At 38.5% G+C, this 14491-nt stretch overlaps 1 protein-coding gene across 1 annotated transcript in view; it reads right to left on the reverse strand.

The window, feature by feature from the left end:
* EMB (embigin) overlaps positions 1 to 12770 on the reverse strand; it is a 26215-nt gene extending 13445 nt beyond the window's left edge. The window contains exons 1-2 of the mRNA XM_012655259.1: positions 12579 to 12770; positions 2203 to 2292 (exon numbers count right to left, since the gene is read on the reverse strand). Coding sequence (XP_012510713.1) covers positions 2203 to 2292; positions 12579 to 12690 — 202 coding nt within the window. The 5' untranslated portion in view covers positions 12691 to 12770. The remainder of the gene's footprint in view (positions 1 to 2202; positions 2293 to 12578) is intronic.
* Between the last annotated feature and the right edge of the window lie 1721 nt (positions 12771 to 14491).

A 14491-nucleotide genomic window follows, 5' to 3' on the forward strand; every position in this document is an offset into this window, starting at 1 on the left:
CAACATGGCTGTCCTTCCTTACCTTGACTAACCTTTCCAAACCTTACATTGTGCCTTAATCTGTCTGCATCTCCAATGTTTGCTTATGCTACCTCCCTGCCTCAGGAGGACTTTGACAGGACAGCTGCTCACATCTCAGCATGGTAAATAAAATGTGCCACTGGGTCAACATGGGAGAGCTGATGCCAGTACTACCTGGCTGGTCAAGAAAACAGTCAGCTATTTTGATTTTATTCTCGATGGCTAAACTACAACACCCCGATTGAGACACTCAACAGTAATATGCAGAGGGGAGAAAAACTAAAAGTACCAATACAGAAACATGATACATGAAAACCATTAACTTTAATTGTGGTAACACAATGAATTCTGAAAACTATTGACATTGGGAAAGTTCATACAGTGATATAAACATAGTCCATTATCAAAAGATAGGTTTTAAAAACCCAGTGGTAGCAGAGAGAAAAAAATACTTTTAGTTTTAGTCAAGTCAATTATGCTTTCACAAATTCATTATTAAACAAATGCAATTCCTAAGACTAACCTTTTTAGAAATAAGGCAATTAAAATAGCTTTATTTTCATAGTCAGCCTTCTTAAAATAGGTATAATTGTTTTTAATAATGCTGTGCAAAGAAATGAATAATCGGGTATTAAGAAAGGCTGCAAAGCTAACAATTAATAGCATAGACTGCCTGGGTTGAAAACCATGAGCTCCAACTTAGGACCTATGGTTCTGGTCAGTTCACTTCATTTCTTTGTGCCTCTCTTTCATTGTCTGCAAATTACAAATAATAATAGTACTCACCTCATAGGATTGTTATAATGATTAAGTTATATTTAGAAATATGTACATGGTACATAGTCGACATTATGAGTTTGTAAAACAAACAAGTGAATGTATGCAGACAGCATGATCAGGCTGTAGTCAGCCGATTACGTCCTGAGTTTTAATGTTTGCTCAGATTTACAGCAAACTCAAGTTCAGGAGTCTGTGAGGAAGAGAAAAGCCTGACTAAAGTTTGATCAAGCCAAGGTAAAGGTAACTAATGGACATTTGTGAACAATTGATCTCTTTATAGCAGTAGGAATACTCATTTTAATAGTACTATTAGAATAAAAAAATAGGAGCTAAACCCTTTAAAGAAGTTAACTAAATAACCAGCCTGGCATCAAGTAAAATGTCCATTTCTTGTTCTTGCCCTGAGCATTGACCCTTTGTTTCCAGGCTCCAGCTGTACTGCATAAGTAAGAGGTGCCCGGCTGCCAACACTGCCAGGCTAGATAAAGAATTTGCAAACTTAATGTCTCACAAAAGTCTCTCTCTCTCTCTTTCCTTTTTTCTTTTTTTGTTTTTTTTTTGGCCTCCAGCTTTGACATTTGGAAACCAACAAGGGCTGCACAAAGTCATAAAAATGCTCCACCAAGAAGCACAGTGCAAACATTCCATTGGCATCAGATTGGGAAATACACAGGCACACACACACACAAACACACACACCTATTCATACTAAACAGAAGTGAAGAAACAGTTCATAAGCCTAGAGGACAGTTAAAAGTAGACATATATTTGGAGAAAAAGTAATCATTGATTTAATAAACAGGTTTATAATATTTTAAATTCTAATTATACAATTTTACTATTGTTACTATAACAGATTAATGACTCTCATGAATTGAAAAAGCTAAGATTACTTTTGAAACACTGAAATGTAAAACTGTGAAAGAAAAAGGAGAGCTCATTTTAATTTTGGAATTCTTTGCCTGTTTTTCCATAGCACCGTCATTGACTCATTTGATATCATCTTTAATTTCTCTGGCTAAAGGTTTTCCAGTAAGATACATGAATTCTCCTCTTGATGTAGAGTTATGTTAATGGATGTACCAGCAGGAATTGATAAAAAGTAAGAGTATCTGCAAACCAAAATTAATCCTCTCTTTTCTCAGGTATCCCTCTTCTAGGGACCCCTTCTTAGCCCTAACATGTCTGGAATGACTTCCTCCTCTCTCTGCACCCAGAGCGCAATGTCCTGACCACATTAGGTTCTCATCATGCTGTAATTATATGCAGTAAGGGTGTTTCTCCCGCCAGACCATGAACAGGGATTAGCACTTCACATGAAGCAAAAAGCAATGGCTTAGTTAAAAATTTTTTAAAAAACCTTATTTTGGCATTGTAATATTTGAAACATGATATACTTACCAGTCAATGATATGTTATAACTCTCCACGGAAAGGTTATCGTATTTTACCATCATCTCTTCTTGGACAGGCAGACTTGTAAAAGGTGAATCTGTAAGAAAAGAACATGGGATTATACACTCTTACCAAGCCTAAATGATTATCTAAAAGCCCCTTTGCAACAGCTAAAATGTTATTGTATGCTATGAATGAAAAACAGTGTTCTCAGGAAGCTCTAAATCTTATATGCTCCAAAGATATTCAGAAATATATTGGGCTATTAAATATGACAAAACTTCTGATTTTCTATGTCCTTCTTTTACCTAAAAATCTCTGATTTATAGCAGATGGCTCTTTTAAATAAAAACTTCCATTTTCTTATTCTACAATTATAATTGCTTTACAAACCATAAATGAACTGTAGACACTGAGGAATTAGACAAGAGTGCCAGAAAAGTGAAAGACATGAACAGGCAGAAAAGATAAGAGAACAAAGAGGAACGGGCACACCGCAACGCAGGGCATGAAAAAATCAAAATAGAAAGCACTGGACACAGAAAAGATAGCTGCACGGTTAGTTTAGGCTGCTATTTGTTTTCCAGCTATAGTTACAGTGAGGCAAATCCTCTAAGCACCTGAGTTTCCTCTTTCACTTCTCTCTCCTTTTGAAAACTTTCATTAAAGAAACAAAGTTTTCCATTTCCACCTCTGTCCTTCTTCTTAAAGCTTCTTTTTGTACACGGCCTACTGTTCCTTTGACTTTTGGGCCCCAGACTTTACCTCCCAGGAACACTACCCCAACTCTATCAAACAAGTCAGAGAGGGAGAGAAAAAAAGCTTATTATCGTAAACTTGGCTGCATTCTTTAAATCTCCCATTCAATGTAAATTAAACCTGAACCTTTTTTTACTGTACTTTTTGTTGAAATACTTTGCTCAGAAAATTATCCCTAGTGTTAGATTACCAGTTCTTTCTTTTCATATACATATGAAAAATGTTATCAAAGTTGGTGATTGCTTTTGTTGCTTTAGCTTTATACACGCCTTTTATAATATTGCCTAATAAAAAATGTACCTAGCAGAATGTAACTCTCGAATAGGCTGTGCTCCAAAGGTCTAATCACCTCTCACACAGCTTTGAAAGTTGGAATGTACTTTCTCATAAAATAATCCTTTAATAATATACTTAAATCACACTACCCTCTGACAGTGATTATATAGGGAAATATGTTGTAAGTTTCTCCCTGGGCTATCTGGAATGCGAAATCTTTCCTCCGCCCACATCCAATATTCATTCATTCACTCATATTCATATTCTCCCTCCGCTCCCCCCTCTCTCTCTCTTTTTCTCACTCTCACTCTGAAACACACATATACACACACATACACACTGCTAAAAAGGCTCCCATCAACACTATTTTCTAATGAAATTCCTTTTTCCATTCTTAATACAACCTTTTTCCAGAGGTTGTATTAACTAGAACATACTTCAGAAAGATCAGGGCAGATGCTATTCACTTATAGATAGAAAGCCAGGAGGGGATGGATGGGAAAGAAAGGGTTGTTCTATATCGTCTGTTCTGTGAAGCTTGTAAAACATAAGTTTTGATACCTTTGCTTCCTTGCTAGGTAGTACTCCTTCCTTAGCCTAGCCCACTACAGAGCAGAACATAATCTTGAGGGTTATTACCATACTCTTTATCCCTGAAACAAGCCCATAATTCTTTTGAGATTATCCATCATCATTTTTTTATTATTATTCACACAATCCATAACAGTAAGAGTGACATAAACTAAAAAACAATGCTTTCTATCATTCTTATTTCTATTTCACTTAAATAAGTGAATATATGGAACACTTGATACATACTTGATGCTGATGAGAGCATGAAGCTGAGTAAACTTGGACCCTAAAGGGCTATGTGGATTGTAACACTAGGGGTTTAGGCTCACAAACCTGTAATCAAGAGTCATTAAAATTTCAGGGTGACACTCATTCATACATCATATTGATGATAACAGTCTTGTATATTTTATACAAGTTGGCACATAAGCTACAGTGTGAAGCCTGACCCTGGAGGTAGAATGAAGGTAAAGATAATGCCATGGAGATGAGCTCTGAAGCTGGGGCTATGTTCCCATTGCTGGTCACTAGGACTGGTACAAACTGGACCACCTGGGACTTGTGTTAGAACAAGAAGAGAAAGGGGTTCTAAGCTTGGCTTAGGCAAAAATCTAAGCTTACTGGAGTTGAAGGCATAGGAATGGAAGGAGAACCAAGCTTCAGGAGTTAGGGAAGTCTGCGGTAGTTCCAGAATATACTAGCTGTTGAGGCCATTTCCAATTGCCAGTTCACATATTAAAAATACAATCATTCATAAACCAGACACCACCTGTACCGTACCTTCATATTCCCTTTGAAGTATCTTGATCAGGTTCCAGTTTCCACTGAACGATCCCAAAATACAAAAGAACATATATAACTGTGGTGATTTTTGCCTTGGGAAAAGTCCCTTGAAGAGGCAATATACGCAGATGCCTTGACTGGGAAAGCAGAGAAGTCTACAGAAGGTGTTAGGATAGTAAGAGTGAGAAGTTCTTTGTTTAGGCAAGATATTTCTAACTAAAAAAGTGAGAATGTAAACCTTATTGCTTTCAGTTGGAGGATGGCTGGCAGGTGGCTGATTCAGCTAATGTTGGAGTTTAAAAGAAATTGGCAGGAGATTCAGGCAGATGTGGTCTGAATACTTCCCTAAAGAGATTAGACTGAGTCACAAAAAGAAGTATAAAATGGAGAGGCAGGAATTCTGGGTCCTAATCCAAGTTCTGTCACTGACTTGTTACTTGGGGTTTCAAAATATGATACACCCAGCCCAGGCTTTGACAACACATCTTCACTGAAAACCTCTGTTCATAGGGGAAAAAAAGGAGGATCAGGAAAGTTGCAGAAATATGAGTGATGGTGCCAAGATTATAACAGGCATTCATCAAGTTATCATACTCATCCCTTTGTTAATCATTGCTGAAAATTTTCCACCTGGAATTCTTTTACAGGTAGTGGCAAAAATGCTAACATAAAAGAGTAATGTCAAATAGTTGCTCCAGAGATTAACGGAATTTTTTTTCTCCCTCTGCAGGATAGATAAAGCACGAGACTTTCGCATCAAAGAATTGAGTAACATCCTGATTTTCACCTGTTATTGTTTCATGTGAAATAGCAAAATGGTCTCTACTTAGATGTTTTTCACAAGTTACATTTTAAAATAGGCATTGCTAGAAGAGCAATATAATTTATGCTATTAATGTGTTCAAATAAAATAAACATGCTATAATTCTACTCAAAATATTAAGGTAATATTTTCACATATTTCATTTGAAGTCTTCATTTAATTGAAGTAAATTGGGAAGAAAACAAGAAGCTAAGTAACACTAAAAAACTGCACTGGGTTTTAGGATTTGCTTTTATTTAAATCAGGAAATAAATTTGACTATACCTCCAATTAAGAATAAAAATTCTATCTAAATCCACCTCCCCCGCCCCCAAATCTCTTCATTATATTTTAAAATCTTGGAAGGGTCTGGACTTCATTAAGAAAAAGGTGCAAGAAGCAGACATTATTAAAATAAATATTCTTTCTCTTTATTTCTCTCATCTATATATTGATTGCCATCAATATACATAATTTAATTTTTTAAAAAATCTTAATTTTAACATGCTGATATATAGAATTATAATGTGCAACAGAATTACAGAAACACTATAACTTAGGAATGAATAATATATACTATTTATAAAGTGGAGGTTTGGAATTCAGAATATATTTCTTCATGAAAGCAGTATTATATACAACCATGAGATGTCATGCCAAATTGTAAAAGCCATTTAAACCATGATATGGCTAAGCTATAGCTTTAAATTATCTAATAACCAAGTAAAATATTGCCTATAAACAATACATTTAGAATTCTATTTTTGGATTCTATGAATATGTATTCCTCTCCCCTCTCCTTAACTGCACTAACAGAAAGAAAAAAGGGTGAATAAGGCTACTTTGAGTCCTGGAAATTATTCTTCAGAGAGAGTGCATCATGAAAAGAAGAAAGAAAGGTTTGTGAAGAAAATTCAAGTCATCCTGATGGGGCCAGAGTTTCTAAGTCAGGGACAGATAACAGTAGATAGGGAACTCTAGATGTTACACAAAATGGGAACTATTGTACAAGAAGGTCATTTATAGACAAGTTTTTTTTAAAAAGTTCTAATGATAAGCATGCTATGTGCTTTTTATTATTATTAATACTAGCCTTGTAAAACTATTTTTTAAAAGCTGATCATAGAGGAATAGAAATAGATTTATTTTTTCATTAAAATATATTTTGCAATAAAGGACATTTCAAAGTTCAGTGTAGACATTCTTGTGTTTCAAACCACCTCTACGTAGGTCATATGATACTTTAACAGTAAATCTTATGCCAAATAAAACTCTAAAAAAAATAAAAACTCAAAAGTTTAACTAAGATGTCTATTCTTTCTAAAGATGGTAGAGCTTTTAAATGTTCCACCTGCTAGGTTAGTCTTTGATAAGACTTGGATTTTACTCAATGGTTCTCAACTAGGGGTGATTCTGCCCCACAGGGGACATTTGGCAATGTTTGAAGACATTTTGTTTGTCACAACTGGGGGAGGGTTACTGCTTTTATTTAGTAGGTTGTATTAGTTTCCATAACAAATTACCACAAATTAAAAAATTACTACAAATATGGTGGCAAAAATAACAGAAGTTTATTCGTTCACATTTCTGGAGGCTGGAAGTCTGAAATCAAAGTCTTGGCAAGGCCATGCTCCCTGTGAAGGCTCTAGTGAAGAATCCATCTCGGCCTCTGCCTAGCATGTAGTAGTTGCTGGCAATCAAGATACTTAATAGCTGCATCACCCCAATCCCTGTCTCTGTCTTCACATGGTCATCTTCCTTCTGTGTGTGTTTGTATCTCTATATCCACATCTCCCTCTCCTTTCTTTTATAAAAACCACAGTCATTGTAATTAAGGCTTACTTCAATCTAGTATGACCTCATTTTACGTTATTACATCCGCAAAGACCCTACTCCTAAATAAGATCACTTTCACAAGTACCAAAGGTCAGGAATTAAACATATTTTAGGGGGATAAACAATGCACTCACTATATATGTACAGGCCAGGGTTATTGCTAAACATTTTATAATAGCAGCCCCCACAACAAAGAATTACCCAGCCCAAAATGTCAATAATGCCAAGGTTGAAAAACCCTGATTTTGAATAGATATACGTCCTCAACCCTGATTCTTCAAAATGATAATTTTTAATAATCTTCAAATAGCCCTGTGGCCCTATGGTCATGTTATACATAATGTAGGTGCAGATATTTTAAAGCATGAACACTTCTTGCTACCCTTCACTACCAACCACACCCTCCTCCCAAGGACCTATTTTTGAGGACTGGATAGAGTGCTGAAATGCAATCCAGGAAACCAGTTATAGCTATTAGCCAGCTCACTGCTCTTGGCTATGTAATGAAAGCACTTTGGGTTTCAAGATCAATCAAATGAGATCTCTAAATTCCCTTTCAGGTTCTTAGAACTGTATAACCGTAAGGCTATAAAAAGATTCTGGTTTGAAATTAGGAACACATTAGTTACAATAATCTTAATAACTTTAAAAATGCCAAAAAAATGCTATTTTCAATGAAAAGAATTACACCTTTTGGAAGATAACATCTATTATTTCTATACCAACATCTGAGATATTTTGTTTTGCCTGAATAGTGACAATGTTTTATTAGGAGTAGAGAATTTATTTTTAACAAAGTGTAGTAAGGTTTGTTCTTTTACATCAGTATGTATGTCATAAGTTGTTTATTTCTAAGATTCACCTTATATTGTGAAATATGTAAGGTCAGCTATATAAAATTAACTTCAAAAGATTACAATTTAGGACAAACAGCCTCAACACATATAACTTGTTTCTGTTGAAGGGTATACATTCCTTTGGAAAATGGTACCTAAGAACATAAACAGATGACCACTTCTCAACTATCCTTCTGGTTTAATGCCTACCTTAACTCAAGCTTTCTCAGACAGAATTGAATTCTTTGTTTCTTTACAAACAATCTCAAACTAACAGAAACATTTCAAGATCAGGACATTTTTTTCCCCTGAACCACATGAGAGTAAGTTGCTATCTTGATCACCTAAGCCTCTCTAGAACATTATTGTATATTTCCTACAAAGGACATTGACCTACATCATCCCAACACTGCCATTAAAATCAGGAAATGAACATTTATGGAGCACCACTTCATCCCCAAATCCCATCTAAATTTCAACAAAAGTCCCTATATTTTGTAGCAAAAGGTTTCAGCTCAGAATGGCCTGTTCCCATTAGCTGCATGTTTCTCCAGTCTCTCCTGACTTTCATGACCTTGACACTTCTGAAAATCCGAGGAAAGTTCTGTTGTAACATGATTCGATTCTAGGTAGGCACATTTGGCAGGAACATCACAGAGGTGATGCTCTGTTCTTCTCATTGTATTCTATCAGATGGCACATCATTTTTTTTGTTGTTGTTCTCTTTACTGATGATATTCACTTTGATCATTTGATTAAAGTGGTGTCTGCCAAGCTTTCCCACCGTAAAGTTACTCTTTTTCCCTTTGTATTAATAAGAATTCTGTGGGTAATTACTGTTACTATGAAACTGTAATATTTTGTGCTTCATCAAATTTTCCATTGATTCATTTAATTAATGTATATCAGTATGTACTCATGAATCCATTTCTCCAAGAAGTCCTGATTTACTATTAGTAAAGAATGGTATCAGAATCCAAGATCTGGGTGCCAAGTATACTTACAGCTATTGGGAAATCACTGCTCCATCTCAGTGGACAGAACTAAGAACACACGCATGCATATTCATACATACACACATTCAACATATGTATAATGTATATAATATGCATATGTGCATATGATATGCACGACATATATTTTCTATACATACACATGCTTATATCTATATATCTATATGATATAGATACATAGACATAGACAAAGGTAAAGAGACAGTTAAAACAGTTAAAGTCATGAATGGATGAATGCACACTGATACTGTCAATTGCCATCCAACACCACAGCGTTCATTCTACTTACTCCACTATCTTTATTTCCTTCTTGTCTAGTGAAAAACCTGGATTCTGGTATCCTTTTTAGATTACATATTTCATCAATCCCCCTATTACCAAATTTACCAAATTTCCATCACCACTGCCATACTTGTCCCCACAGGGATGTCCTGCCTCACTGCTCAGGCTCCAATCTCTTGCGCTGGTCTGACCATCCTGCATGCTTTACTGCACACCTTGATTGGGATCAGACTGCATGTCTGGCTGCCCTTGCACAGATGCCTTTGTCACTTTGCTGAGCTCTGAGACCCTGTGCAAAGCTGCCCCTCTGCAGGAGCATCCACTTCATTATGCTCAGGATCCAACACTCCACCATCCTTACTGGGCTTGGCCTCTGATACCTTGATCTGGGGCCTTTCAGGTAAGGATGCCTCCCTGCTCTATAGCTATAGGACCCATTCAGGGGAAGATGGGAGGGAGAAGCGAGAAAGGAGGAAAGGGGGTGAGGGTGACAGAAGATCAGGAAAAAGAGTCAGCTGAACTAATTCTTAACAAATGTCTGAATAATGTAATTTTATTGTGATGATAAATTTAGGGTAAAAATTTTGACACATCAGAAACATCCCTATTAAAGGTAGGCTTATAGTTAATTTGTTCCTTTAGACAGTTCAAATGCTTTGAAAGATAAAAACTGCTAGCACTTTCTTCTGAGATATGGAGTAACAATGCCAGATACATGTGGGTACTCAAATAACACTTGTTTCAAAAAATATTACTAGTCAGCTGCTGTGTTGGAAAGAGGCATATACTAGGGAAGGGGGTTGATCAAGGAAGCACAAAAGCCAGGTCCTCTGGAAGTTAAAATGATCATTTCCAATGACTCCATGGCAGATATTTTTCTAAAGACAAATATGATCCATTCCCCCAAGTTGTTCCATGTAAAATTTATAATAATGATGTTTAAATATTACAATGTATGTAATATTTCTCCTTTATAAAGATATTTTACATTTCTGAAAAACCCTAAAAGAGTCAAGGTGAGTCCCTGTGCCTAACTTTATTCCAGGATTCAAACTGTGTCAGCATGTCCTTCAGCTTAAATCAAACGTTTAGATTCAAACACTGTGCTCTCTGTCAGTGGTTCCAAATTTTCACAGACATACCCAATTAGCTAAGAGAGACAACTGAACATTGTGTGTAAGCATTGCATTTAAGTAAACATGCATTAGATTGACCAATGCCAAATTTCCTGCTCCACTGCTTCGCTGAGTACGTAGACTTGGACAGTTAGTTAACTAAAGCCACAATTTCCTCATCTGAAAGCCAGGGACAATAAAAGCTAACTCAGAGGCCTATAAACTGCATAGTGCAGTGCCTGGCACACAGTTACCATATAATAAATATGATAATTTATAGCCATTTTTATTATGAAAATTTGCCTCCAAGTCTTAGGTTAACAGAACACCTATCTCCAAGGCTGTAGTTTAAAGCATCTGGATAAAAAATATCCAGTAAACCTTACCACATCCTTTAGCAAAGAGGAAGCTGCATTTCACAGAGATCAACACAGTATCTAGAAAACAAGCTGAGGTTGCTTGACAATTTTTAATTCTGGCTTCAAATTAGATGCCAACTTCATGGCTCTTATCTGATACACTATTCCATAATTTTAGCTTAAATAGAGATAACAGGACAGTTTTTACACCATATACAAACAGAGACATTCCCTCCTCCTTTCATCCCATTTATTTACACCTTCATTTATTCCATTTTTATTTGTTTCCTACTTTTTTTCTCTTTAGAAATCTGCTCTGGATAACAATCAAAACCAACAGAATAAGTATCTACCTAACAGCACACGCTTTAGCCATATTTCAAAGCAATGGTTTTCAACCTGATTAGAATCTCATGGGAAGATGTGTAAACTCCTAATGTCTAGGCTGAATGCCAGGCCAAATGAACCACAGACTTTGAAGACAGCATCCAGGTATCACTATTTTTAAAGCTCTTTGGTAATTCTGACGTCTAGCCAAGTGGAGAACCAAAGTTCTAGGACTACCCCAGAATGTACTGGTTCTCAGAACTGCAATCCTCTGAGGGGAATGATAGGTGAATCAGGCATAAAAGAATTGGAGATACCCAGAGAGGGGGGAAAAGTACTGGACAATTCTTTACACGTGGTATGATGGAAAAGAAATGTGCGGCAGGGCAATTTAGAAATTGACGTTATCCAAAATGTTTTGTCCAAGTTAACAACTAGGACTTTTAAAAGGCATTTATAAAAAAAATGAACAGTCTTACCTTTTGATTATCTTTCCTTCTTTACGGTATGTTTCAAAACATCTACATGCTATAAGCTCATGAAAATAAATCCTAAGGAAAGGTTGAAAACTTTGTGTAGAATAATGTCCGATTCTAGTTACTGACGGCCACTGTGTACCAACTTGAGAGGCTGGTGTGTTCTATTACCATCCCTGGCTGCTAACACTTAGAGATTTACAACACAGAAGGCAGGTTAGATGGAATACTCTCAACATAAAAAGTAATTACAAACAGGTGAAGCTAAAATGGCAAACTTGGTGTTGGCTCCGGTAATGTTTTGTACATAAATTCCTCAAAGTGTCTTAAACAAACAAAAACAAAAGAAAACAAGAAACAACCACAAAAAAACTTTGTTTTCAAAGACCAAAGACCATGGTGTAAAAAGAAGACACACGCACGTTATCCTGTAAGATGTGAGGACTTTGGTTAGTTGATGGGTTACGTTTTTTTTTTTCCCCTCAAAGCCAATCCACCTGCTAGGAAGAAGAAAAGAGGTCATACTTGGGCCTTGCTATCCATTCCATTCAAATGAAGGGAGTAGGCCTTAGGGGATGTGGCTTCCAGAAACTGTGCCACACTACCGCAGGCCAAAGTCGCGGGCTGGCCCCCGCACTCACCCACGTACCCTACCGCCCTGTTCCCAGCAGAAACCAGACCCTGCCCTACTACCGATGCCCGGGCTCGCGGGGCGCTGTTCGTTCCGCATTCACTCCGAAGAGCGGAGGAGCGCGAGCCGCCCCAGCTCCCCGGTTCAGCTTAGGTAACCCAAGCGTAGCCAATGGGAGGCCGCCGCCGCCGCTCGCCACCCGCCCTCGCCAGCATCCCCGCGCCTCTCCCTGCGCCCCGACCGGGCGATGCCCTCCGCCCGCGGGGACCCGAGCCTCGCGCACTCCTCCCCGCCCGGCCCTTGCGCTCGTCCCACCTGGATCACTGCCGTCCGCCAGGCTCGGGCGCGCCGCGGCGAGGAGGCACAGGAAGGGGAGCAGCCGGGGCGTTGGCCCCCGGGGCCCCCGCAGGCTAGGGACGGCACGCATGGCGCTGGAGGGTCCGCCGCGGCTCTCCTGGAGGCTGCTCCCTCGGCTCGCTGCCGTCGGCGTCCGGAGTCCCGGTGAACACTCGCCGGTGGCCCAGCGCCCACTGCCAGTCCCGGGGGCAGGACGCGCGAGAAAAGGCGGAGTGGGAGGGGCCGGGCTGCCTGCCCTATTCCCCCGAGAGGCTCTTGCCGCGCCCGGCCCTCCATCAATTATGCAGCCCGCTGCCGGCTCCGGCGCGCCCGGATGTGCGGTGCAACCTCCGGCCGCATCCTCTCGGGCCTCCGCCCTCTGGGCTCCAGCAGGTCGGACAGGGAGCTTGCTGCAGTGGCTGCGCAGGTGATGGCTAGCGCGCCTCCTCAGGGAGAGGTTGTAGCCTTTGCAGTTCACCTGAGGCGGGATTCACTTATTTGCTTTGCTGGGACAGAGGAAAACATAAAGGACACTTTTCTGCTCCCCTTCTCCCGGACATCTTTGGGCTTTCTTATTAAAAAGGCTTATTTCTGCGCTGGAGAAAGATTCTATCCAGCTGCCCCGACACCCTGGACTAATCTTTCTTTGCTCTGCCTACCAGTCACACACACTCTCTCTTCCAGTCTCTGAAGGCTTAACTCATTCTCTCCGGATTAAGGTTTCAGAGTCCCAAGGCCCCATAGTGTGTCTGATTTTATTTTACTTTTGTTTGCTTAGCCTAACAGCTTTGGGGGAGCCACCCAGAGCTCAAGAAACAAAACCTAACGAAAGCAGAGACGGTGTAAACTGCACAAAGATGGGGACCTTTGTAAAAATGGAACATCGTTTAAGATAATGCTGTCTTCTTACCAGCAAGGCTGTCACTTGGAATTTTCAATGCCCCGAACTAAATGAAATAAAAACAACTAAAACCTAGTGCTATCTGGGAAGGGAGGAGGAATCTACATTGTAACATAAAAACACATCGAGATTTGATGACTCTCTGAAATGTTATATATAACACATTAAAAAGATATTTTTAAAGTCCTTCTCATGAGCTTTGTTCCTTCCCCCTTTATTTTTTGAAAGTCAGCTTTGACATTCATGAATTCAAAATATATCAGTGTCAAAGAACAGGACTGAAAAAAGTGTTAGGTATAAATTTTGAAAATTGAACTGTTTAACAAGAACTATGCTTACTCCAGACAGCAAAGGTTAATTTTTAATTGGTATGCATTACTAAAATATTACTGTTCCTGCTTTAGTATTACATGTACAAACTTTGGAAAAGAATGTAGATTATTCGAATTGGTAGTGAGAGAACATGAGTGCTACAATTCATTCAACAATATTATCTCCCAAGTCCAGACGTTGTGTTCAAAATAGGCTGGATGTACTGCAAAGAACATGTGTACACATCCCACACACACACTAATTAATATAGAGAATTATTTATATGTGAACTACAAATCTAAAGAAAGCTTCCTCTCAGTCTGAAAATTATGGCTACGGTGATTAAACCTTTTGAACAAAGCCTTATAAGAGGCCTCGAGGGACTAAAACTTATACACTGTGAACCGCTCAGGGATTGCTAAACCCAAATTGCCTAACCGATGGCTGCTTAAATCATGCCCCTGTCTTGCTGCACTGCATCCTGTCCCAGTACTAACTGCAAACATTTCCGTATACCTAGGCAGAGTTTTAACAGTAAGCACTTCTTAGACCAAATGGAACTCTGATTGACCAATTAGTCCTATAAAGTCCTTAGGCACAAATGCACCCTTCTTCAAATGAGCTGACCTTATTTAAAAAACAATTTTCTTTTCAGTTGAATCAGCCTGTTTATGAACAG

The sequence above is a fragment of the Propithecus coquereli genome, unplaced genomic scaffold (genome assembly GCF_000956105.1).
Source record: "Propithecus coquereli isolate 6110/MARCELLA unplaced genomic scaffold, Pcoq_1.0 Scaffold47, whole genome shotgun sequence".
In the NCBI taxonomy this organism is placed as follows: domain Eukaryota; kingdom Metazoa; phylum Chordata; class Mammalia; order Primates; family Indriidae; genus Propithecus; species Propithecus coquereli.